At 33.6% G+C, this 26,626-nt stretch overlaps 2 protein-coding genes across 2 annotated transcripts; one reads left to right on the plus strand and one right to left on the minus strand.

Moving 5' to 3' along the window:
* The first annotated feature begins 4,288 nt into the window (after window positions 1-4,288).
* LOC133682548 (zinc finger protein CONSTANS-LIKE 9-like) lies at window positions 4,289-9,878 on the plus strand. Its single transcript, XM_062105929.1, has 6 exons — window positions 4,289-4,467; window positions 5,351-6,074; window positions 6,620-6,847; window positions 8,110-8,414; window positions 9,025-9,156; window positions 9,282-9,878. Exons 2-5 carry the CDS (start codon window positions 5,487-5,489, stop codon window positions 9,152-9,154), a joined length of 1,251 nt encoding a protein of 416 aa, XP_061961913.1. The 5' UTR covers window positions 4,289-4,467; window positions 5,351-5,486; the 3' UTR covers window positions 9,155-9,156; window positions 9,282-9,878.
* Window positions 9,879-10,575: 697 nt separating this feature from the next.
* On the minus strand, window positions 10,576-13,309 carry LOC133681765 (uncharacterized). The gene is made up of 9 exons (XM_062104894.1): window positions 13,121-13,309; window positions 12,573-13,003; window positions 12,388-12,489; window positions 12,170-12,251; window positions 12,036-12,055; window positions 11,846-11,906; window positions 11,442-11,515; window positions 11,011-11,106; window positions 10,576-10,876 (listed from the first exon to the last, which is right to left on the minus strand). The coding sequence occupies exons 2-9, from the start codon at window positions 12,996-12,998 to the stop codon at window positions 10,814-10,816; spliced, it is 924 nt and encodes a 307-aa protein (XP_061960878.1). The 5' UTR covers window positions 12,999-13,003; window positions 13,121-13,309; the 3' UTR covers window positions 10,576-10,813.
* Window positions 13,310-26,626: the final 13,317 nt, after the last annotated feature.

The following is a 26,626-nucleotide window of genomic DNA, read 5'->3' on the forward strand; positions in this document are numbered from 1 at the left end:
GAAAAAGAGGAGGGGGGGATATAAGGTGAGAGACCATTCTTCAAAAGTAAATGCTAAAACTGTAATAGAGGAAGTTAGGATTGAATCAAAGGTTTGCTTAGAAATGACATATCCTTGCATGGTGTATCCCAAACATTGGGAAGGCTGTATAATTTATAATCTTGCAAGAAAATCAATGTGTTAACACCCATTTAGTGACAACAACAATTAGGATACAAATGAGCTGACTTTAAAAGAATAAAAGGCAACAAATGAATTCTAAATCTAATGGTGTGCTATTGAACAAAGAATGATAAGTATGATACTTGAATGCGCGCCATTGGATACGAAAATAGAAGGAGCATTAGTTGAAAAATTCATGTGGCAAGAATTAGCAAGGCAGGAGGAGAATATGTTTAAGGTCACAAAAGAAAAGAAAAAAAAGTAGTCAACCAAAATTTAACGTAATATAAAATGATGGATAATAAATGGATACATGTTAATCCTGCCCACATAAAAAATTGTAAGAAGATAAATCCAACATAATGGTGCCAAGTAAATTAGAAAAAAAAAACAAAGCATAAGAATTAAATCGAAAAGCAGGACTAATGATGTCATAAAAAAATAAACTCCATCATAACAGAAGGGATAAGAACTTGTACCAAAGTAATCAAAGCGATATAAATTATAAAGCAAATATGTGAAATCGAAAGGAATGCTCTCAAAATTTGTCAAAATAGGCCACCAAGAAGATGAAACATGATAAAGATTAGTAGTAAATCAAGCCTTATCTTGATAAAAAAAAATGACAAAATGAAACAAATGAGCACAATAATAAAAGTTTATACACATCAACAAACACAAAAAATCACTATAAAAAATCAATATTTAAAAGGAAAAAAAATCTAAAGATAAATCAAACAGTTAAGCAAACAAAGAAAATGTAGTGGATGAGCCTAAAAAATCTAAGGGAAACAACGAAAACAAAGGTGACAACAAAACAAAGTAGAAAATGTAAGGAAAAATAAGAAAAGCATGCGTAAAGGCCTCATATAGTAGAAGAGTGCCACAACAGAAAGTAACATTCTGACTTCAAGATAATGGATAACTGATGCGAATTCAAAATATCGTATTTTTCTCCCTTAATATTTAGTATTTTATACCTATTTGATGCCTAAATGTATTTGTTATTTTTATATTTTTATTTAGAATGCAAATAGAGGTGTTAAGGGCAAAACAAAGTTAATTGAACGATTTTGAATAGTTTTGATACAACTTTATAATTTGGGGATAACTCTCTCATCCAAGCTTCGATTGAGATGATTCAAAATAATAAATAAACATTCAAAATGATATATAAACACTAAGAAAAAGCTCTACAAACCTTTATGTTTTGAGTTTTGAGAGATAATGACTGAATCGAGGTCGCAATTAGGCATAAAGCCTCTGCATCTGTACTGTCAATGTGTCGGAACGTCCTTTCGCATGCAAATCTATTATGACATGATTTATTTTTGGAAGCTTTCATATGTGGTGCATGAATTCTAGTGAAAGACATCACTTTCCGTGTTATAATAAGACTCTATTTTATTATTTAATAATTTCTTTAACTATTCATATTTGATAATTGTTATTGGAGGATAATATTGAGAGTATTTTTTGGAGATTTTGTAGACTTCTAAAGAGGAAAAAAAACCATGTAACAGATAAAGGGGGAGATCAGATCAAACTTCTCTCTTCCCTTTTCTCTATTTTCTTTTTCTCATTCGAGTTTTCATGATGGTATTATGTAACTCATTTTTTATTTGATCAAAAGAAACGAAAGCCTCAGAATCAATAAAACTGTGAGATCTAATTTGTTTTCATTGTTCAATTTATGCTTTAAGTATTGAATGTTCTTCGGTGCCTATTTTCATGTTTGTCTCCTTTAATTACTAAGAGCCCTACTAGTTTATTATTTGTTGCAATTTATTGACAGGTTAATATTAAACTCTTAAGTGTTTGATCTCTTTAATTTGTGAAACAACTAAGTTTAACGATTTGTTGCATAAAAAATTAATAAATTTTAGGGAAAATATTCGAATAAATTAAGTGCAATTGCTTGTGCTTGTATTGTTTAGCTTCACCAATCTCTCTAATTCTTAAGGCTGTTTCTATATTAAATTTATAGGGCTTGTCTTGAGTTGTTCTAATTAACTGGAACTAAGAAGAGATGGGGAAATAGTTCCAATGATAACTATTAAAAGTATAAATTGATATATTAAAACCCTTTTTTATATATATTTATTTATTTTAAGTTTGTATTTTATTTTTCTGTGATTGTTTTTTCTTGTTTAGACTTTTTGGAATAACAATTATTATTTTTAATTACATTGGATGTGTTTAATTTTTGAGTAGGTTAGTATGGTTCATTTCATTTTTTTAAAATATTTATATAGATTAAATCAGTTTTTAAAAATAAAAAATATTTATTTTTTATAATGTTTTTAATATGTGCAGCTTTCCATAATATTTTTTCTTTTCTTTTATTCAATAAATTTTATGTGTGTGTTAATTTTTATTACAAATTTATTTTAAGAAATAAATTCATTAAACACAACCAGATAAATGACCCGTGTTATGATATAAAATATCTTGATCTACATTTGTGTCTTAGTTTTTCTCGTTTTATTTTTACATATAGTTAATGACCTTTTTTTTCATTTCTTGACACAATGTTTCTTGATTTATTTAATTAGATGCGTGCATAGGTTTTTCAATTTAATTTTAAAAATATTTTTAAGTAAGAAAAAATGTTGAAATATTCTACATGTTTAACTTTTTTTTTTATCATGTATTGATGTTTTTAATTTTTTAATTTTTGATTTTTTTCCCATGACTTTTTTATAAGAGTTTTATTGTTTTTTTTTCACCATTTAACTCAAGTTTATAGTGTATTGTGTTTGTTTATTTTGATTCTTATTCTTTTGATTTTTTTTCTTTTTGTTGATATTTTTATTCTTCTCAATTTAACACTCAAATTGAATTTTTTTATTGCCATTTAATTTATTTTTTTTATTTCGGTTTTGACCCCTATTCTTTTAATTGCTATTTTTTATTTAGGATTTTTTTGTATAATTTTTTTCTTTTGATTTCTTAGGGATTGTGCTTCACAGTGTTTTTCATTTATAGTGCTTCCAGACTGATAACATGGGTCACATGTTTGAAAAGTTAAGAAGGGTTGACATCTTTTTTTTTAATTTTATTTTCTTTTCCAATATCATCATTCAATATTTTTTTTCATGTTCTTTTTTTCAAGTGAATTTTTTTACGGTATCATACTTCTATAAAGTTATCATGATCTCATATGTCAGGCATAGATTTCATGTTTTAATCCAGCCCTTTCTAGATAATATTTTTTTTATTCTTATTTTTTATTGTTGCCTCATTTTCCTATTGTGTTATTAAATTAATCAAGATTTAGTTTAACTATCAAATTTTTCTTACTTATTTAAAAACATAATTATTTTTTAATTTTTTTAATTAAAAAAATTCAGTCCAGCTTGCGAGATACTTGCCCGCGGTGTAGTTAACTTCCATGTTAGGGAACACGTTCCCTCAAAATTCAATTTTTTTTATATTTTTAGATCATTTTGATATACTAATTTTAAAATTAATTTTTTTAAAAAATAAAATAAAAATTATTTTAAAATATTTCTAAATAAAACCAGAACCGTCACCCCCAATATAAAAATGGCAATAAATTCGGCTTGCAGCGGAGCACCGAAATTGGCAGTAGTGTACGCCTATTTGTGGCATTAGCGACGTGTAGTGGTGACTGGATAGAAAAGGGGTGGGTAAAAAGGGTAAGCAAGTGGGAAAGCATATGTGGAATAGTATATTTGTTTTTGTTTTTTTGTCTGCGTTTAGAAGATATTTTTGAAAATTTTTGATTTTTTTTTAATTTTAATATACGAATATAAAAAATAAATATTAAAAAATAAAATATATTATTTTAATATATTTTAAAAAAATATTAAACAAAAAAGGGATGAACACGTTACAAACATTATCAAAATTTAGGAGGAGGAGGGAGAGTAGGGGACCAAGAATAACAATAGAGGAAGGGACCTAATTTTTTGCTTTCACTAATTGAAAAGGACAGGGTCCCACTTGTGCTACCCCCACCCACAACTTGACCCCTTTTTAATGCTTCCTCTACTCTTTTGCACTTTTTATCAGCTGACGTCACTCACTCACACACACACACACAGTTTCACACATGTGGATAACATAACAAAACATAACATGTCATAACACACCCACCCAATTCCTATCTCTCTCTTATCCCTCCCTCCCTCCCTCATCATCGCTCTCTCTCTTTCTTTCAGTGCTACTCCTCCAAGCCCTGCTCTCTTCCTTTTCAAATCTCGAACGGAATAATCATTCTGCGAGGAAGGAAACAAATTTCACAGGGATGGAGAGAGATTCAAGAGAGCTCTTTTCCTGGTAGGTTTTCTTCAGCTTTGTAAATATATACATTTTTTTTTGTTACTGGGGTGGCAATAATTTAATATTTTTTTTGCATGAATTACTGCTTTTCAACCGATTTTCTTTTTCCTTGCGGTAATTAATCTGTTTTCTTTACTTTTTTATGTATTTCCTTTTCTGGGTTCGTTCCATCATAATCCTGTTTGTTTGTTTGTTTTTTTGTAAAGAAGGTAAGAGATGGATCCTTTTTATGTTAGCTTCTTTATTTCTGAATTCCTTTGCATTTTTGGCATCAGGTTATTGGATTCTGTGTTTTTTGGTATTTGCTATTCGGGATGCTGGTTGATTCTTCAAATCTTTGGGGTTGAATTCCATTATTGGATTTAATTCCTGTTTTGACGCGTCAAGTGGATTTGGTTGATTTTTTTTTTCTTCCTGGTAGCTAGCAGTTCTGACACGAAAAGTCATACTTTGTTGCTTTATTGGGCTGGCTTCTATATTTTCACACTGTTTTTTCTCTTCTTTCTTTGAAAGAAAAAAGTCAAGAGCTTAGCACATCTTTGGAAAGTAATTATAAATTTCATCAAGTCTTAATTTTTTACTTCTTCATGTGGTTTCTTAATTAAAGCCTTGGATTTCGCTGGATAGATCATGTTCTTCTTTATGGAGTTAGAAAATTTGCAGTTGCCTTCTTTTGTTTTTGTTTTTAATGTTTCTTCTGTTTTTCACTTTTTATTGTATAGAAATAATTATCTAAAATAATCAAGGTTGTCCATGTAGTCATGATTGTAGAGTGACATTCCAATTGTCTCATTGGACTACTTACCTCTCTTTCGATTTCCTGTATTTCATCCTTGTTAGCAAAGATAATGACGTTTTCCTTCTCTGGTATTGCTTGAAGGTTATCTTAAAATCTGAAGATTGTAAAATCCATTTGTGGAACCACCAAAGAAGGTAGCTGTTGTTAGCTGAAAATTTGTTCGGTTAGAGGTTTCAATATTGGTGAAGTTTGATTTGAGTCAGCAGTGAGTTCAAGCATGGGTTACGTTTGTGATTTTTGTGGGGAACAAAGGTCCATGGTTTATTGCCGGTCAGATGCTGCAAGCTTATGTTTATCATGCGATCGAAATGTTCATTCTGCTAATGCTTTGTCCAAGCGTCATTCACGGACCCTCTTATGTGAAAGATGCAATTCACAACCAGCGTTAGTTAGATGTGCTGAAGAAAGAATCTCTCTATGTCAAAATTGTGATTGGATTGGCCATGGCACCTCGACATCAGCTTCCACACATAGAAGGCAAACAATCAATTCTTACTCTGGCTGTCCATCAGCTTCTGAGCTTTCTTCAATATGGTCATTTGTTTTAGACTTCCCTTCCAGTGGTGAATCTACTTGTGAGCAGGAGTTGGGTTTGATGAGCATTGCCGAAAATAGCACCACAGACTCCTGGGGTCCTACAGAGAATAATATTGGCCAAAATGCATCTGGAGTTGTTGAAGTTAATGACAGGCGTGAAATAGCTAAATCAGGTGTTTGGCTTGGGTCTTCTTCGATACCTGAATCGAGCTCTGTGCCAAACAATCTAGACCAGACAACCAGATCCGCAAATACATCTTTGCCTAAGGTATGGGGTACTTCAGTTTTTTAATTGTCTTGGAGGTGTAAGTAAATTATTCTGTGGAATGTAGGTGTTTGTCATTTTGGTTGCATGGACAATCTAATAAACAGCACAGTGATCTAAATTTTATACAAGAGAGACTGTTTTCTTATAAACTTTGCAAAATACGTCTAAAGGTTAGCTTATAGACTTTCAAAATCATCCACTGAAGCGTTACTAGTTTGGGAAACATAACTTCATCTGTGATACATTACATTGTAAGAGAAACTGTTTCTTTCTCAGCTTTTGTGAAAACAATTTTCTGAAATGCACTTCTGTTTGCTTTAACAGCTGTTAACAACTATGGGCTTTGAGCTTTCTTACCTCCTTCTAAGCTCACAGTCAGTCAAATCCTAACTTCATATAATTGTTTCTCGTTAGCAAACTGAAATACATATACATAGACCTTGTGCATATTTATGAATACAGAAATTAAAATTTTCACATACCCATAAAGAAGCAAAAGTAACGATTCACTCTCTCTCTCTCTCTCTCTCTCTGTTCATCTGCAGTTATACTGTCCCGGGACTAAATGTACTGCATCCTACGAAGATGCTGATCTTTATGAGGACTTCAATATGGATGAAATGGATTTGAGTCTTGAAAACTATGAAGAACTCTTTGGTGTTACCCTCAACAATTCAGAAAAGCTTCTTGAGAATGGTGGCATTGATAGCTTATTTGGGACAAAGGACATGTCTGGTGCTGACTCCAGTTGTCAGGGTGCAGTTGCAGCTGAGGTTCTCTTCTTTTATTTGTTATCTTTTGCTGTCCATTTATCTTACTCAGCTTTGTCTTTTGATTTATTTGTTCCTTGTTGTACCAATTGGACATAAATGCATACTTCTGGGATACCACGTCCTTTTTATGTCAAATTAGTAATGGGAAAAGGATATATATCAAACAGTTTTAAGTTGCGGCAGTTCTCTTTGGTGAACATTATTTCCCTTTCATTTGTAGTTTGTTCTTCCAGAGGAAAGATTTATATAGTTTAAATATGTTTCCTCTGACCTGATTGAAAAAGATAATTCCATGGTTGATATATATTTCACGCAAGGACTTTTTATTGAAAAGAAAATGATCTCACACCATATCTCACCTTGTGTTTTGTGGATTCTTGCCAAATGGAAAAAAGGAAGAAAATGTCCTGACAAGGACAATGTGTTTATGTGTGCTGCAGAGGAAATGTTTATCATTAAGCTGAAACAATCTTAATCCTTGATTTGACTGGTCTTGTAACAGGATTGGAGTAATTCTTAAACAAGAATGGCTAGTTGATTTTGAAGTGACAGTAAGAAAATGCACTGCCACAGGGTTAAAAAATGACATCAACTTGTATGGCATCGTGTTAGCTGTCCAACAAAGTGTTCATTGAGCATTAAGTCAGTTCATGCATGTCAGAATTAACTGATCCTCGAATCATGGCACCGTACCTATCAAGCGGTTGGTCCTGATTCCCAAATCTCATAGATGTTGTCATTGTCTCCAAGGCATTTTCTACTTGTACATTTTCACTGAATGTAATGTAGGTGCCACATCATAGAACCTGGATCTGTGAGTCTTAGCCATAAGCAGTATGTGATCATGCTGACCCTAGTACTAAATGATGTTTGTTTCTGTTTGCTTTATTTTCCAAGTAATCACATCTTTCACGGTGAAAGATGTATGCAGTTATGTTTGGACATTTAGCGATACCAGTTACCAGGATTAATTTTAGCTGGGCGTACATAGTAGACTCCCTTTTCGAACTTTCAGCATTATTATCTAGTATCTTGGCATTCACAATTGGACTTTGATTGAAGTTGATATGTTTTTCTTAAAACCCTCTCCCAGCCTCCAAGGTCTATTCTTTCTTTCTTTTCAATTTGCATGATAATTTGCATAGCTACTACAATTCTACATCTACCTGCCTATAATCACATGTCTTTTATAGAAACTTTCAGCAATAGGCATTTTCTGGGTTCATTCATAGTTAAATGTGTGTTTACTTGGATGTCTCCAGGGGTCATCAATTGGAGTGGTCAACGCCGTACAGCCAGCAAGCAGCAACGCGGCATCTGCTGATTCTATGATGAGCAATAAGACTGAACCAATCCTTTGTTTTACGGAAAAGCAAGGCCATTCCAGCCTCTCATTTTCTGGCCTTAATGTAGAGAGTAGTGCTGCAGATTATCAAGATTGTGGAGCATCTTCAATGCTTCTTATGGGAGAGCCTCCCTGGTGCCCCCCATGCCCCGAGAGTCCCTTCACATCAGCTAACCGGAGTGATGCTGTAATGCGTTACAAGGAAAAGAAGAAGACAAGGATGTGAGTATGCTGTCAATCTAAAATCTATTTGGTGTATTCACTTGGACTGCCACCTTTTTTTGTGATTCCCAAAAGGAAACTTGCACTTATTTTATGTGGCTTTTCTCATTTTATTTCACAGAAAATCTGATTATGCTATTGACTTGTTGGATTTTCTTACCAAGTTGTACATGTATATTATATACTGTAATTTTTCCTCTGCTTGTATTTTATTTTTGAGGAAATTTGTCCACATAGTGCAATACAGTCTAATGTACCATACAATCCACAAGAATTAGAGGAATGCATGCATTTGAGTGTAGACATAATCCTTTTCTTCTTGTTTTTGTAGTTTACACACGAAGAAAAACCACTGCATTTATGACTTGTTTATTTTTAGTTGACATGATTAGAAAAGAGCATTCGAAAGAACATATGGTTGATTATCATGTATAACTATTTACCTCTTTTCTTTAGTGATTTTCACAAATATTTTGCTCACCTGGACTCTAAACTGTCTTTTATGGTTGTGTTTTTATTTGAGGCTTTTGTTGATTTTCAGAATCTTGTGCGCATTGTTCTGCATTTTATGGCAGTAGTGTGTTTAATGGTTCTCCTAATTCTGTCGTAGGTTTGAAAAGAAAGTGAGGTATGCATCTCGCAAAGCAAGGGCAGATGTAAGAAGGCGTGTGAAGGGTCGTTTTGTCAAAGCTGGTGAAGCTTATGATTATGATCCACTTAGCCAAACGAGAAGTTTCTGAGTGTACAATGTTAAACCATGCTCTTAGAAGAATAAAGGGAAAGAAACCGATCTTTAGTTTTGAGAGACTCGGTATTTTTTCCTAAACAACAGCGGAAATTGATACCTTATTTTCCTTGCAATGACAGGCTATATGATTGTATTGATGGGGTCAAGGATTTTGCGGGCATAAAAGGTGGAGCATGGAAGTAAGAGAACTGGTTCCTGTTGCATCACCAAAAAGGTTCTGGGGCAGAAGTTCCCATCAACGTGAATGAAGATGGTTTCTGACATCATCCAACATGATTGCCCAATTGTCTTGCCTTGACACAATGGAAAATCTCATTTCCTGTTGAATTCCCTGAGCAGTTTCACGAGTTTCGTTTTTTTCTCTAGGGAATGTATACTTATTTGTCCAGCCATAAAAATGCTTAATGCTCATAATGTCGACTGTTAATCTTCCAACTCGGATCAATTCTATAAGTGGCTTCCCTATATGGTGGGTATCTGAACTCCCAGTTGCTAGGTTGGCCGAAGATCTTGCAGTTGTAGTTTTCCTTTCTTCCTTCCATTTGGCATGTATATATCAGAGGATTTATATATGTAGTTGAGAGGGTATGTATGATATCTGGCCTGAACCAGCTGTAGTTGTAATTTTCTTCTTTTCCGTGGGCTTGTAAATCGCACAGGATGATTATATATGCTTGTAGTTTTGAGAGGATTAATACTAGATATTTTTTTCTTAATTATTTGTTAATTTTCTTGGTCTATTTATGTACTTCTTACATTACTTGCTGTTGATTGCAGTAGAGTTTAGTTAGAGTATGTACCCTTGATGATAATGCAGACAGGCTGTTTCTGTGTCTTTTTTAATGTATACCATTGGATTAAGTGGAGATCTCTTGTTTTACTTTTGTTCCTCCGTATAAATAGACGAGGCAAAAAGGTGATTTTACCAATAAGTAATAAGAAGAATTAAGTCTTGAGCAAGAGCACAATGATCACTTGTGTATCAATTTTTATGGCTATTACTGTAACAGCATTCTGCATAACACTACCCTCTTACGTGCTTGCATCACGGTATACAGGATGGTTTCCATGGTTTTCCTAACATTCCTAAAACATCTACCATTTTTTAAATCTGGAAAGTCGAGGAGAATGTTTCTCCAAGCTTTGATGGCAGGAAATTCTCCCATAACTCAACGTAGCAGGTTTTAAAATCGACATTTCTCAACTGCTGCCATTTGCAGATCCACAGATACAAAGTTTCGAATTCAAGCATTTATATCATGGCAATTCGTTTTGTTCTTAAGAGTAACCCATGGAGCATTTTAGGAATTTTTTAAAATTCTCTAATCCCTTGGGGGGAGACGACGAGAAAGTTCATCAAAAATGTAAATAAATATAAAAATAACAAAGAAAGAAGGGTGAGGGAAATCCGGGGACGAGAAAACAATTACTGGTTTAGCTTTAAGCATTCATATACAATACTAATAATCGATAACCATTACAAAGCAGCAGAAGAAGCAAGACCAAAAATTCATGTGCATTGACAACATCATACAATTTTCCAAACCTGACACAAGGTTTTCCCAGAAAAAAAAATTAAAGATCCTAGTTCTCCACAAATCATCATCAGAGCTGCTATCCTCAGACATCCTTCCTATGATCCTCCACAATATCAATCATCATCAGAACTGCTATCCTCGGACATCCTTCCAATGTCATCGTGTGCAACTTTATCCTGCAAGTATGTTGCAGACAATAAAAAATATTCACCACTGGCATGTGAAAATGTATGCACAGCTAAATCTGTGCATGTGAGAAGGTGAGTGGTTTACATGATTGCATCACAGAACAAAAGTAAAAAAGTCTTACCGGCATCTTATCCCAGTCTTTCAACTTGGAATTTGTTAGCATGTAGTTATCACGTAATGGAGCCCAAGATGGCCCTTCACCAGAAGATGCATGAACCTGCAAATGGTAAAAACTATGAAGTTCTGCAATGGAACATTACAGCAGAATAGATGCCCTGAAAGATGATACATAGCAGACTTAAGAGTCCAATTTCACAAACTTAACAGTTAGTGGTAATAAAAGATGGTTCTAAAGAGAGTTCAATACTCTCAGCATACATGTTAATAACGTCCAGATGAACTTGAAGAGAGAAAGAAGATGGGATCTAAGGTGGAATAATTTCCAGACAAGTAAAATATTATGGGAGAATACAGGAAGTCAACAAATGCAAGAGTAGCTCCTATGACTGAAGCAGAGTTTTAACTGAACAGATAAAATGAGAGATAACTTACCTTAGTTGAAGTGTCAGCAACTGATGTCTTGCCCAGCTCCGAAAAGAAGCGTTCTTTCCTTCGCTTCTTTATCACTGACAGGATTGAGACAACCTTTCATTAGAATTGAGAAGCGATACAAAAATGAAAAAATGCATTTAAGATCAGCAACAACATAATAAGGGCTAACTATCAGTGCCAAAATCACTTTCTGAAGTTCATTTGGAAAGCACTCACATTATACAACGATGGAAAAATAAACCCATCAATGAGAAAACCAAATGTGTATTAATCACTTCCAACCCACGTACACTTCAACAATGACTAGAATCCTTTTGTATCGGTAAGATATCCAGGAAAATGGTAGCATCAAAATAAGAAGATCCAAAAAAGCCAGTTGCATTGCCCATGGGGCATGGACATACCTTTAGCATCTTTTGACCTTGAAGGATTCAATCCTTTCTGTGCATTTTGTGCCTTGTTAACCTGTTTAAGATACAAAACAAGAAAACTCAGTCTCAGTCCCACAGCAAGAGTGATTAATCTAAGAAACAGAATCAAATAATTACAGATTCTGAAAGGAAAAACACAAAAGAAATTCCCAACGCAACTTACAGCATTAAATAACTTGACAACTGAAATGTCAGCAACACATGCAGTAGAGATGAACTAAGTTAGCATGAGAACCAAAGCATCAAGTTCAAAACATATATCTCTACTAATACATCAAGAAAAAAAAAACATATTACCTCCTTTTGTAGCCACACTTATTAGAAACTTTTCATGAGCATCTAAATAGTTAGCAGGTTTTACATGCCCCTTCTCTCCCACCTAACACAACAAATTCCCAAGAAACAGCATAAATATAATGGCACTTTGAAATATGAATATAAGAATATATATGAAGCATGCAGATACATGCTAAAATAACAAAATAAATAAGTAAATAAAGTGAAAATCGAAATACCAAATGTTTTTCCTTCTTAGCCTCACCCTTCACTCTCCTTTCAGCTACCTCCTCAGCAAGCTTTTCTGCTACAAGTGTCTTGTGACCCGATAAAACAGGTCCCTGCAAACCCACCAAACTTTAAGAATCCTATCTATTTCACACAAGAAAACACATTTTTGAGGAAAAAAAGCAGCTTAGCTCACCAATGAATCATCAGATATGGCCTTCTTACTAATACTCTTGAAAGCGATCCTAAATGCCCTACAACCCTCACTAAACTTTGTAATTCCAGGCGGAATTTCATCATCATCTTCATTCTCAGACCCTTCAATCTCAATCCCCAGATTCTTTTTCTCCTTGCCATCATCACTACTTACATCATCATCCATGGAATCTGCGTTATCATCTTCGCTCGCGTGAGCAGTCTCATCCTCGTTGTCATCATCAGAATTGTAGTCGCGTGCCTTCTTTCTAAGCAATTTCTTCAATCTGGGGTCTATTTTTTTCACTTTTTCTTTATTGCCCAGAAACTGTTTTTGTTTCTTCTTGAAGTTGCCGCCTTTCTTGTGCCCTGATTTTCTCTTTTTAAAAGGTTTTACTGATTCTCGCATTTGGGTTTCCTCTGCCATCGTTACTGCAACCATAGTTTCCAACAACGTACAAGTCACTATTATTACTATTGTTTGTTTGCCTATGAAATAGAATTTTCTAAAATAAAAGAGACAACTGAATGGGTTAGGGTTAGGGTTACCTTGTGTAGACGCTCAGGCCAGAAATTGATGGTTGAATCTGCTGCGGCTGCTATTGCTGTAGCTCCTACTCGGAAACTCAGATGGTAAACTGGAACTAGGGTTTTACTGCAAAAACCCCTGAGGTGGGTTTTTCTTTTATGGTATTTATTGGAAATTGTTATGAGAAATTTACGTGAGCATCCTCTGGATATGCTCGAATCTACATTGTGATCCTCTACAAATGCGTTTTTATTGTTAAACATGAGACATCGTTTGTCCAGTTGTATGTTCTTTTAAAAAATAATAAAAAATAAAGAAAGCTAGGATTATGATATAATTATCCAATTATATCATAATTTTTAAATAAGATTTAGCTTTTTATGGTAATATTAATAATTATTTTAAGAATTATTACATTTAAACCTAATATGAAAAATTAAAAAGAAAATGCTAAAAAATAGTCAATGATAAAGAATAAAATATTTATTTTTTATTGTAAATTTTTTAAAATTATCAACTCATTATTGTTTTTTATTAAAACATGCTTTTTGGATCATTACAAGTTTTTATTAAAAAACAATGTTTTTATTAAAAAAACAAATATTTTTGTAAAAATAAATAAATATATGAATAAGAAAATGTAGTTTTGATTGAATAAATACTTTTTTCCTTCTTAATTCAAATCATTGAAATTTTTATGAATATTTATTTTAATTGTTTTTAGTTTTTATCATAAAATTATATAAAATTATTCAAATCACTGTATAACTAGAATTTTTTCCACCTAGCTAGGTGTTTGGCCATCGAGCTCAAGGGCATCTAGTCTCTTTTTTACCTTTATTTTTAATTTTTTTTCCCTTAAATCTTAATTGAAACTAATTAATTAAAAATATATATAATATTTTTTTTATTATATACAATTTCATTTTTAATTTGTTTTTGGATAAGATTATAACATTTTTTTATAATATTAGAAAACACTCTTTTTGTATAACCATTTATAATGTTTTTTTTTAAAATATTTTATTCTATTACTTTTCCATGTGTGTTTGTTTCTAGTATTGTATAATTAAATAAAAAATAAATTTCAAGAAACAAAGTTATTCGACTCAACCAAGTTTGTGATTTAAGTTACAGGTTTGAAAAGTTAATATGCATTCACTCAAGTTGATCCAAAAAACTGTTGTTTTAATATTTAAGAAAAAAACTTTAAATAACATCTTCTTGGGTTTTTTTATAAGTTAAATCAAGTTTTAATCAGGCTTTTATTTAGACTTGCTAGATCAACCAGATCACACATCAGGTCAACTCCAACCAAGTTTAATTTTGAGCTGAGTTAAGAAAAGATCTAGCATAAGTGTTCTTTAGTTTTAATTATAACTCATTCAAATAAATTATTTTTAAATATATTTGAGATATTATTTTATAAAAAATAACAACTAATAACTAAGATAATGATTTGAAACATGACTCAGCTACCGGACCTTATCATCACTTTTAGAATATAAGCATTGCATAAAAAATGATAAATTAAGCTTTAATTCATTTTTTTAGTTATGTCTAAAATGAGTCATAGATCACCGCTTATATTTAGTAGGTCTTAGTTAGGTCACATTAACATATAATAATAGAGTGAAACACATTACAAGACACAAATATTAAAAAAATAGGTGTATATATATATATATAAAATAAAGTTTCAACTTGTTAATGAATTTTGAAAATTTTTACCTTACTTAAGCCAATTCTTTGATAAAAACAAAATAGGATTTTTCTTCTTCTAAAAAATGCCAGAAATCCATATAATCACACCATTTTAAGAAAATTAAAGCACAAATTAATAATTCACAAACAAACACATCGACGCTTGTAAAATCAACCAAAAACAAATCAATATGGGCAAATATAATACAACATGAGAAATCAAATACATATTGCAAATTAATCAAACGAATGAATCAATGCATCCAAATTTGAATTTGAACTTTTGGAGTGGCTAGAATTGGGTGGAAACTCCTAGCCACGCACGGGAGTTAGAACAAGAGCTAGTAGTTACGCATGAGAGCTGCAGAAGGCTATGTGGGGGATTGTGTGTTTTACGCATGAAGTTGTGTTAAGGTCTTGCCTTAACAAGATATAACAAAATAGGATTTAGAAGAAGAAAAGCGATTAATTGAGAGAGAAAAGACTATATGAAAAATTGTTCTTGTTATTACCTGGTTATTACAAAATGAATACCATCCATTTATACAGACTTTTCCTCCACTAAATCACTACCAGAAATTCGCTAAATATCAACGGATTTACCGACAGAATATTTCTGTCAGTAATTTGAGGTTGAAATTATCGATGGACTATTTTCCGTCTATAATTCAGTCGGTAACTACCGACTAAATTACGGATGGAAAAGTTTCCGGATTAAAAAAAAAAGGCGGGTAGCTGACGTGGAGGTTTTGGAGGGGTTATTTTTTCCGACGGAATCATTGACGGATTCAAAACGACAGCCCGTACAGTGACGTGATCGGTTCGCCGTTTAAAATGCTGATGGAATCGCCGAGGGATTTGAAATGGTAGATCTGTACGGTGACGTGTCGATTTTTCCATCAGAATCACCGACGGTATCATCGATGAAAAATCTGTCGGTGAAACCGTCGGAAAAAGTTAATAGATGTCCTCTCTGCCGACCCTCTCCTCCCCTATTTCTCCTTCTTCTTCCTAATCCCAACTCTTCCCATCTGCAAACAACCAGCCCCTCTCCCCCCCAAACCAAAATCTCCCTTATCTCAGCACAACAAGTTATATTTTTTGAAGTTTTGTGGTCACAACATCCGTGTTCTGATTTACCGATGGATTTTATCAATTTTTGTAAGTAATTCTATCTTTTTAAATTTTAACATTTAATTAAATGTCAATTTTATTGTTTTTTTAGTATTTGTATTTTTTTAGTAGATGTACATGTTTTATTGTTATTTCTCAAACAAACTTGTAGTATATGAATGTATAATTCTATACCTGTTATGGTTTGCTTTAGATTTTGTAAGATTGTATTTGTTTGTAAATTGTTAAAACTTTATGAAACTACCGAATTACATGTTTTGTTTTGAAATAATTAATAGCTTGCTTAATGGGTCCGTTTAAAGTTTTATCAATGGTATTGCGGAGTGGTAATTTCCGTAAATTTATATATATTAATTTGTATGGACGTTGATAAATGATAATGAATATTTAATATTTATGAGAAGTTGTGATTGGTTTGTTGGATAATCACGAGGTAAAGTAATATTTTTGCAAGTTTATTTACCTAACTTAGTTAATTAGTACATGATGTCATCATAATTTTATAGAGGTTCGATATAAGTCATGGATGATCGTTCATGGATGTATCGAGATTCACCCCAAGGATTGCGGAGGATTGATTATTGTAACGGGGTTCAGGGTTTTATTAATTTCACAACATCTATTCCCATAAATTTTACTGGAGGCGGTATTAAATGTCCATGCAGGAAGTGTCAAAATAAAAAAATATCTGCATCTAGATGTTGTAATGATGCATCTTCTACACAAAAGGTTTATGGAGAATTACCAGTGTTGGTATGCACATGGAGAAGTATTTGTTAGTAAGAGGAGAATGAGAGAAACGGTGGTTAGGTCTCCTTCTAGTACTAGCAACGTGTATAAAGTGACAAATGACAACACTAATCCTTACAGAAATATGGTTATGGATACAATGAGAATGAATCAAGGTAATGTTAGTCAATGTCCAACCATAGAAGAAGAACCTAATACAGATGCAGCTAGGTTTTTTGATTTGTTGAAAGATTCTGACGAACCATTATGGGATGGCTGCACAAACCACAGTAAATTATCGGTTGTAGCACAGGTGTTCACCATCAAGTCAGATCACAGGTTGAGTGAGGCCGGGTATGACAAGATTATTAAATGGGCGAGAAGCATTTTACTTGAAGGGAACAGGCTGAAAGAGAACTTCTATGCTGCGAAGTCTGATGTAACCATATTATTCGATAGTTTCACCCACATCTACCTAATGTTTTGTCCATGTTTTATATATAAAATGCCTTGATATTCTTTGTTTTTATGTTTTGAAGGCATTTTTGGATGAAAGATGCAAAAAGGAGTAAATTGGAGGTAATTGGCAGATTTGATGTTCAGTCGATGTTTTGTGCAGAGCGTGAGTTCTAGAGATCAAAATGAAGTGATTCTAGTGGCACTAAAAAGCTAACATCCATACCTTTCTGGAAATATAATGCAAGAAAAATAAAAGGAGAAGGATCATGGAAATCACATCCTGCAAAGTCAAATCTCGCATTCTGCTAGTGTTGACCTTTGGCCATTCAAAATTTAATATCTGGAGCTACAGAAGTCTAATTGATTCAAAATCAATTTTCTTGGATTTCTAATTCAAGTATGTATCCACGCTCCAAATTTCAGCCAAAAACAATGTCATATGAGGGAGATATGATTTTCCAAAGATGACAACTGAATTCTGCCAGCAAACAGGTTTCGTGAAGAAACGAGTCCAAATTACATTTCAAAGCATCTAAACCGACATCCAAGTTTTTATATCAGTAATTTAGCTCCTCTAAGTCAGAGTTTGAAGATTTCATGCAAGGCTATTTTTCCTTTTTTTAAAAAATAGTTATTGAAGTACTTAAATGTAAACTGCCAACTTAAGGAAGGACTATTTTGTAAAATAGAGACTAGGGTTTCTTAGCATATAAAAAGAAAGAGAGAAGAGGCAGCAGCTAGCAGAAAATAGGGAGAGCAGAAGGAGGCAGCAGCCAGCAGAGAAAAACACAAATTCTCTCCTCTACAAACCCAAAAATCATGCTCTTTTCATTCTTTAGAAGTAGTTGTTCAATAGTTATGCAAGGCTAAGCTCTTTTCTTGGTTGCAAGGACACAACAAACCTTCGAACTTCAAGAACCGTGAGATTTATTCTTCCTTTCATTTTCAGTTTATGTTATGAATGAGTATGATTGTTTTTCTATGCATATTTCCTATGATTGTTGTTAATGATTGCTAGAGCGGACTCTAAGTTATTGTTGTGAACAATCTATTGCTAAGTTTAATATCAAAACTGGAGTTGTGATATATGAACTTGTGAAGCAACTAAGCTTGATAATTGTGGCGGAACTACATTATTGAACTTAGGGAGAACATTTGAACAAAGTGATACAAGTTGCGGACAGCTTGTATGTTAATCTTGATGAAATTATCTAGTTCTTAAAGTTACCATTAAATTGAATCATTAGTGCGGACACTTTGATTGTTTGTTGGTTAGGATTAGTTATACGACAGATCCGTTAATTAATCAACATTAAGAAAAGATAAAATTTCAGAACATAAACTGCAATTTTTGTTTCAAGGATCAGTTCTAATTTCCGTTGGTGGATGTGTGCTTGCGATCAAGGTTTGTTTTCTTGATAAGTTTCGGATTTAATTGATTTTGTTTGCTAGTTTAATTGCTGCCATAGTTTAGATAATCACAAACCAAATCCCCCCAATTACATAACGTACAACATAAAAATCTGACTTGAAACTTCCTCATGGGATCGATCCCTTACTTGCTCTATACTATCTTGTGTGTTTTAAACTAGGGTAATTAATTTGTGCGACCGTGACATCGTAACAAAGTCCATGATGAAACCCCTCGGTTTAGGATACCAGAAAATTGACATGTGCCCTAACTTCTGCATGTTATACTACCTTGAAAATGCTGAGATGACTGAGTGCATGACATGCAAACATTCCCGTTACAAACCTAGAACTGGCAGGGGAAAGACTCTAGTGGCATATAAAAAACTTAGATACTTCCCGATCACACCTAGACTGCAGAGGTTATACATGTCACCAAGGACTGCTGAGCACATGACATGGCACCAAGCACATGATGCGGTTGATGGAGTGATGGTGCATCTTTTTGATGGCGAAGCGTGGAAACTCTTTAACAGTGTGCATCCTCACTTTTCAGCTGAATCAAGGAATGTGCGTCTTGGGTTGTGTACAGATGGATTCAACCCATTTGGGTCATTTGCTGCTCCTTATTCTTGTTGGCCGGTCATACTCATAGTTTATAACTTGCCACCGGGAATGTGTATGAGGTCAGAGTTCATGTTTTTATCTACTGTCATACTCGATCCAAGCAGCCCGGGGCGGAATATAGATGTTTGTCTTCAACCGTTGATTGATGAGTTGGTGCAGTTGTGGTTTGTCTTCAACCGTTGATTGATGAGTTGTTGCAGTTGTGGTCCTCCGAAGCTCTGACTTATGATATATCGAGGAAACAAAATTTCCTTATGAGGGCTTTGATGTGGACTATCAATGATTTTCCAGCTTATAGAATGCTTTCTAGTTAGAGCATGCATGGGAAACTCGTATGTCTATAGTGCATGGAAAACAACAAGGCATTCACGTTAGCAAACAGAGGTTAAACTTCTTTTTTTACTGTCACCGTCGTTTCTTGCCACTTAATCACAGGTACAGAAAGAACAGAAAAGATTTCTTTGTTGGCAGAGTTGAAAAAGATGTTGCATCCCCGCGTCTTTCTGGTGAAGAATTGCATGATGTTGTATCAGAGTACGGTGACATTGTGTTTGGCCTTCAATTAGGTAAGCAAAAGTTTCCTGGTTTTGGTTTGACCCATAATTGGGTAAAGCGAAGTATCTTTTGGGAGCTTCCTTATTGGAAGACCAATATGCCCCACCATAATCTTGACGTCATGCACATCGAAAAGAACATGTTTGAGAACATTTTCAACACCGTCATGGATGTGAAGGGAAAGACAAAGGACAACATCAAGGCTAGATTAGATATAGCTTTATACTGTAACCGTAAAAATATGGAGTTGGTTTATGGTGAGTCACGGGTTGCAAAACCAAGAGCAAGCTTCGTGTTAAAGAAAAACACACAACTGCTAGTCTACAAATGGCTTAAGAGTCTGCGTTTTCCAAATGGACATGCATCGAACATATCAAGGCTGGTTAATATAGAGGACTGCAGATTGTATGGAATGAAGAGTCATGACTGCCACATGTTTATACAAACACTCATCCCATTAACTTTTCATGATTTGTTGCCAAAGGGAATATGGGATGCACTCACGGAGATCAGTCATTTCTTTAGAGATATATGCTCCAGCAAGTTGAATGTTGAGCACATTGAGAGGCTTCAAACGAATATCGTCGAGATAATATGCAAACTTGAGATGATATTCCCTCCATCATTTTTTAACTCAATGGAGCATCTCCCTATACATCTACCGTTCGAGATAAAAGCTAGAGGACCGGTCCAATATAGATGGATGTACCCATTCGAACGGTTAGATATTACAGTTGCAATGTAATTCATATATAAAAGTATTTTCTATGTCTTTCTTAATTGAAAATACTTGATTAATTCAATATAGGTACTTGTTTAATCTCAAGAAAAAGGTTAAGAACAAGGCACATGTTGAGGCTTCGTTATGTGAGGCCTATATTGTTGAGGAGATCTCAACATTTATCTCATACTATTTCGAACCTCATCTGAGAACGAGAATCAATTGCGTTCCACTGCATGATGATGGCGGTGAAGTGCCTTCCAGTGGGAACTTGTCAATATTCTTCAATACTGGACGACCCACACCTAAAAATGTCGTAAGAGGAAGATATTTATCGAAAATAGAGTTCAAACAAGCACACAACTATGTTCTATTTAACTATGATGAGCTGAAACCTTTTATTCAGTAAGTTTATATATGTGTAATACTAATTAAATTAACTTTGTTAGTAATATACTATTAATTATATATTGTAATATCATACACTCACTACAACTTGCAGGCAACATCAACAATATTTGCTCTTCAATAACTCATAGGTGACCGAATCCCAGATTTTTCAATTACAAGATGAATAATTTGCCACGTGGTTCAGAACACATGTAAGCACTATCACAAACTCATTCTAACTTGCAAAATTACTGTACGTATGCATGTCATTACAAGATTCTCGTTCATTTACTGTTTATTGATGTACATTACATACAAGGTTTATCAAATGGGAAGGAGTGCGCTTAAGTCATTGTCTTCACTAAGCCTAGGGCCTGAAAGAAAATGTAAGTGCTACAATGAGTATTTTATCAATGAATATGTTTTCCATACTGAAGAATACGGGCAAGGAAGAAAGACATACAACAACGGTGTTTGTGTTAAGGGATCTACTAGTAGTGAGTTAAAAGTTGACTACTATGGTAGATTAGAAGAGGTCGTCGAACTGCAATATCATAACGAGCAGAATAGATTGTTTTTATTCAAATGCTATTGGTATGACACGATTGACAAAGGAATCAGAGTTGATCCGCATTATGGTTTGGTCGAAATCAACTCAAAAGCTAGACTCCGCAACATAAACGATGTCTTTGTTTCGTAAAACAATGTCAACAAGTTTATTATACATATACCTCTTTATTTAGAAAGGATCGATCAAGAGTGGATTGGTTGTCCGTTTTAAAAACGAAACCCCAGGGTTGTGTCGAGGTTGTTCAGGATGAGAACGAAGACACAAGTGTGCAAGATGAAGTCTTTCAAGTTAGTGAATTGATTGAACCATATCGAGTTGCTCCTTCGATTGAATTAGAAAAAAATTCAATTTTTTGTGTTTTCGATGATAGTGTTGTTGATGTTGACACAGAGGAGTTGAATTTTGTTTTGATCTCTAGCGGACAAGCAAATGTCGATGAAGAAGATGGTATCTATATTGAAGATTGCGATGAAGGTGATGACAATTCAATTGATGATGAAGAAAAAGAAAATTCTGACTAACTACCAAAATGAAGCCCTGTGTAAAACCCTTTTTTTCCTGTCATTTAGATTATGGATGATATATTTTGTAACACGAAATATTTATTACTTGAAATGCCACAATCACGAAATAGTTACTTGAAATAATTATAGATCATGGATGATATATTTTGTAACACGAAATAATTACTTGAAATTCCACAATCATCGACGTCCATACCGACAGATACATATCCGTCGGCATTTCACAGAGAGTTTGGAAAATAATTACTTGAAATGCCACAATTACCGACGTCCATACCGACGGATTAAGTCCATCGGCATTTCATAGAGAGTTCGAAAATAATTACTTGAAATGCCACAATCATCGACGCCTATACGACGTAATAAGTCCGTCGGCATTTCACAGAGAGTTCGGGAAATAATTACATGTAATGCCACAATCACCGACATCATATTTCCGATGAAATTACTGACGGACCACGAAAAATATGGAGGGTCATTAAAAATTTTGGTGCGAAATTCAAAAAAAACCGACGGATTTTTGACACTTTACCAATGGAATAAATTAAAATAATAATTAATTTTATATCTGTCGGTAAAACTACCATAAAAGTTCCAGCGACCGCCCCTTCAGTTCATTTTTTTTTCTCCTCAGTTTTTCAACTTAAATTTCGATTCTTTTCCTCTTCGTTCTTCAAAGTTTTCACTCGTAATCTCTAGCAAGTTTTCTTGTGAATCTTCATCAGTTTAAAAGGTATGTGTTTCTTCTATTTCATTTTACTTTAAGGGTTTTTTTTGCTATTTTTTTTGGTATGTTTTTTTGTTTTAGTGTATTTTTTGTAATGTAGATAAAGTATTGAATTCAACACATTATTAAAGTAAGCATATTTCATTCCTAAAGTCTATAATTTTTTTTTTGAATTTTTTGAATATTTTTTATTGTTGTATTGACATAATTATTATTAGTTAATTTGTTGAATATTTATTGTTAATGTTGAATTTATCTCAGAATTAGTAATTGAATATGTTGGAATAATTATTAATTTTACTCTATTATATGTTTTGTGTTTAATTTTTTAATTTTTTTTATTGTTATTCTAGAGTTTTTTTTAATTTATTGTTTTGTTGTATTGGCATAATTATTGAATAATTTTTTGAATTGTAATTGTTAATGTTGAATTTACCTTAGTATTAGTAATTGAATATTTTGGAATAATTGTTAATTTTACAATATTATTGCATGATTTATGTTTAATTTTTTCCATTAATTTTAATTGTTAGTCTACAATTTTTATTTATTTATTTATTGAATATATTTTATTGTTGTATTGGCATAATTATTGAATAATTTGTTGAATTGTAATTCTTAATGTTGAATTTACCTTAGGATTAGTAATTGAATATGTTGGAATAATTAGTATAGATTGGGTCAATTGGTTGTTGTTTTTGTTAATATGTGCAGGTTTGTGGATTTGGGTAGTATCCAGTATAGGGGATGTGCTGTCAAATTTTTTTTAACATTTGAATTTAATTATATAATTATTTGTATAAAATTATGTAGATGTGTAAAATGAAAACCAGAGCTGGTCGCTCACGTACGGTCGTAGCTAGTTCGTCTAGCAGCGATGATGATATTTCTTTATGTGCCTCTCAAGAAGAGGCACCTACACCACATGCGTTGTCAACCGATGCTGCCTCTTCTAGCTCTACTTCACAGCGCAGAGGCGGGGTGCCTTCGCAGCGGAATCAATTTACCCACAAGTACGAGGCACAGTGGAAGGACGACTTTTCAATGTAAGTTTGTTAAAGTTTTATTTTATTTTTTTTTTAAAATTACAACATAATTTATGAAGTAATCACTATTTAATTTATTTCATTTATTTTCAATTTCACAAACATTGAGGCCGCTCGAGTAATATCATCGATGTTTAAATCATCGATGGAGATTTCATTGTTTCAATGGAGTCAGATATCCAAGCATCCTGAATGGATGCCTCAAATTAATGTATGTTTTGACAGATTTCAGGTTGGTGTTAATTTATAATTTTCAGCATATTTCTAATAAATTATTAATATAATTATGAATAAATTATTATTTTTATTTAAACTTGTTTTTTATACATAGCATAAATTCTGCTGGGACAGTGAGCATAACACTGTAGTGAGGAGGATAAGGGAAAATCACGCGACAACTAGGTAAGATCGAAAACAATACAAGATTTTTTTTAGACAAAAATTTATGTTTCAAAATGTAATTTTTGGTTGTGTGAAGTAGGTTGCGTGATTTTTGGTATGAAGCATAAAAAAAGGCAAAAAAAAACCGCGAGGGATAGGGGTTTTCAAGGCTGGAACGATGTTGCGGTTTGGAGGGATTTTAAACTGATATACATCCCAGAAGATATATGGTCGCACTATCTTGAGCACGTGACGTCTGAGCGGTTCACACGACACTCACAGTCTGGTGCTGGCAACCGGAATCGACCAATTCATGGCTTGGTGATAACGCACACTGGCGGCTCTGTTCCGTTTGTTGCACATGCGAAACGGATGGTAAGATTAATTTAAATGAAATATATCATCAAATTAAGTTGTTGTTAATATATCTTTTTTCATTATAGGCTGCGTCTTTTGGACGTGAGCCGAGCCCGATGGAGCTGTTTGTGGAGACGCACGTGCGGAGTCAAGACCGCCAAAAAGGGGTGCAACAGTTCGTTGACAACCGTGCTCAATATTTCATGGTATGTTTGTTCAACCATTTTATTTTGTAAGTTATTATATTTATTGAATTGAATACGATGATTTTTTTATTTATTTTCAGGAGACCTATAATAATCGGTTGAGGGAGAGATACGGGGACGATACTTTAACCCATCCGGAATTCGATCTAGATTTGTGGATGGAGGTTGGATCGTAAGGTGGACCCGATAAAAATCGGGTGTACAGGCTCTCCAACACTACGACCGACAACTTGCGGTCGGCCCGTAGTGTTTCAACTGTTGGGAGCTCCCAATCAATATCGAGCTCCCAATCTAAAGGGTTCGTGGCCTTGCAGCAACACACGGCTCAACTCACCGAAAAATACGACCACCTATCAGCGGAGTACGCGCAACTCAAAGCGTCTCATGCAGAACAAAAAGAGAAGTCTGCACAATAAAAAACGGCTTATGAACAGCTTCGCGAAATGATCATGAACATGGCAACATAGAGTGGAACATGTGCGCCTAATCCTTTTTGGCCATATAACCACCAACCTCCTCCTCCTCCTCCAGCTCCACCTTTATATTAATTTGTAGTAAACATTATTTACTTTTAAAATTTCATTTAATATTTTTTTTGAAACACATTTAGTTTGTAATGAATATTATTTAACTTTGATTTTTTGTTTTTGATGTTTAATATAAATTTTATTTGCATAATTGGTTTTTATTACCATTAATTTATATAATTTTATATTATATATTCTAAATAATTTTTAAAAAACAAATTTACAAAAAACTATTACAAAGGGTTTTACCGATGGATTAAATCCGTCGGTATTTGACAGTAGCACTCACCGACAGCTTTACCGCTGGACTTAATCTGTTGGCATTTGACAGTAGCTGCCACACTTACCGATGAATTTACAGACGGATATATTCGATTGGTATCTCAAACACTCACCGACAAATGTACCGATGGTACATATCCGTCGGTAAATCACGATATCACCAACGGACTAAAATCCGTAGGTATATTTCAAGCGGGAAACTTTTTTTTAGCGTGTAAATTTTGTCTGTAAAACCATCAGCAAATGGTTTTTTTGTTTTTCCGACCGATATTGCGACAGAATGGGGAATCACCGATGAAAGGAAAGCTGACGGACGTAATCCGTCAGTGAATCCATCGGTAAATAAATCACCGATGAAATGCTAATCACATACCAACGGAGTATGTTCATCGGTAAAACTGTGAAATCTTGTAGTGACTGAACTTCATTCCAAATTGCTAATTACCTGCTAACTGTTTTAGAGGGTTGCTTAAGGCTATGAAATGTATTGTTCTTGATTTCATTATAGGGCTTTGTTGTTCTGCCCATTAACTTATACCAACTAGAATAATAATCTTACTAGCCATTTCATTTTTTAGAGTGTTTTTGGGAAGACGGTGCAAACCGTGTTTCCTTAAATTTTTATTTTTTTTCTTAAAATAATTTTTTTTTGTTTTCAGATCGTTTTGATGTGTTAATGTTGAAAATAATTTTTTAAAAATAAATTTTTTTTATTTTGATGTATTTATAAGTGAAAAGTATTTTGAACTGCCATCATTACCACAATCCCAAACACACCTATTTCACTTTTTTTTACCACTTAGCTTGTTTAAAGGCCAATATCAAAGTGAATGGCTTTAAAATCTTCAGCATATTCCTCTTTCTTGAATCAACTTATTAAATTCTTCCATGACATCCTCTCTACTTCGAAACCTCGTACATATTCTTTATGTGAACTCATCCCAATTGGCCACCTCCTTATTACTCAAAATGAATCATTCAGGTTTGTATGGGGAATGGTTCTACGAAGAATTTAATAAGTTGATTCAGGTGAGAAATTTATGAGTTGTACTGCTTTGATTTTCAAGTCTGTAGGGTTCTGTCATGGAGATGCTACGCTTATGGTGAGGAGAAGAGATTGAGAGAGTTGTTTTGTTCATAAGAGATGAACGAAGGAGGGCGGGAGAAAGAGTTGTT

The sequence above is a fragment of the Populus nigra genome, chromosome 2 (genome assembly GCF_951802175.1).
Source record: "Populus nigra chromosome 2, ddPopNigr1.1, whole genome shotgun sequence".
NCBI lineage: Eukaryota > Viridiplantae > Streptophyta > Magnoliopsida > Malpighiales > Salicaceae > Populus > Populus nigra.

Excerpts from the sequence above, each read along its gene's own strand:
- LOC133682548 (XM_062105929.1), top strand. The coding sequence starts at position 5,487 with ATGGGTTACGTTTGTGATTTTTGTGGGGAACAAAGGTCCATGGTTTAT. Across the intron at positions 6,075-6,619 it reads CAAATACATCTTTGCCTAAG|TTATACTGTCCCGGGACTAA; the intron begins GTATGGGGTACT and ends GTTCATCTGCAG. Across the intron at positions 8,415-9,024 it reads GAAAAGAAGAAGACAAGGAT|GTTTGAAAAGAAAGTGAGGT; the intron begins GTGAGTATGCTG and ends ATTCTGTCGTAG.
- LOC133681765 (XM_062104894.1), bottom strand. The coding sequence starts at position 12,998 with ATGGCAGAGGAAACCCAAATGCGAGAATCAGTAAAACCTTTTAAAAAG. Across the intron at positions 12,252-12,387 it reads CTAAGAAGGAAAAACATTTG|GTGGGAGAGAAGGGGCATGT; the intron begins GTATTTCGATTT and ends TTGTTGTGTTAG. Across the intron at positions 11,516-11,845 it reads AAGGTCAAAAGATGCTAAAG|TGATAAAGAAGCGAAGGAAA; the intron begins GTATGTCCATGC and ends CAATCCTGTCAG.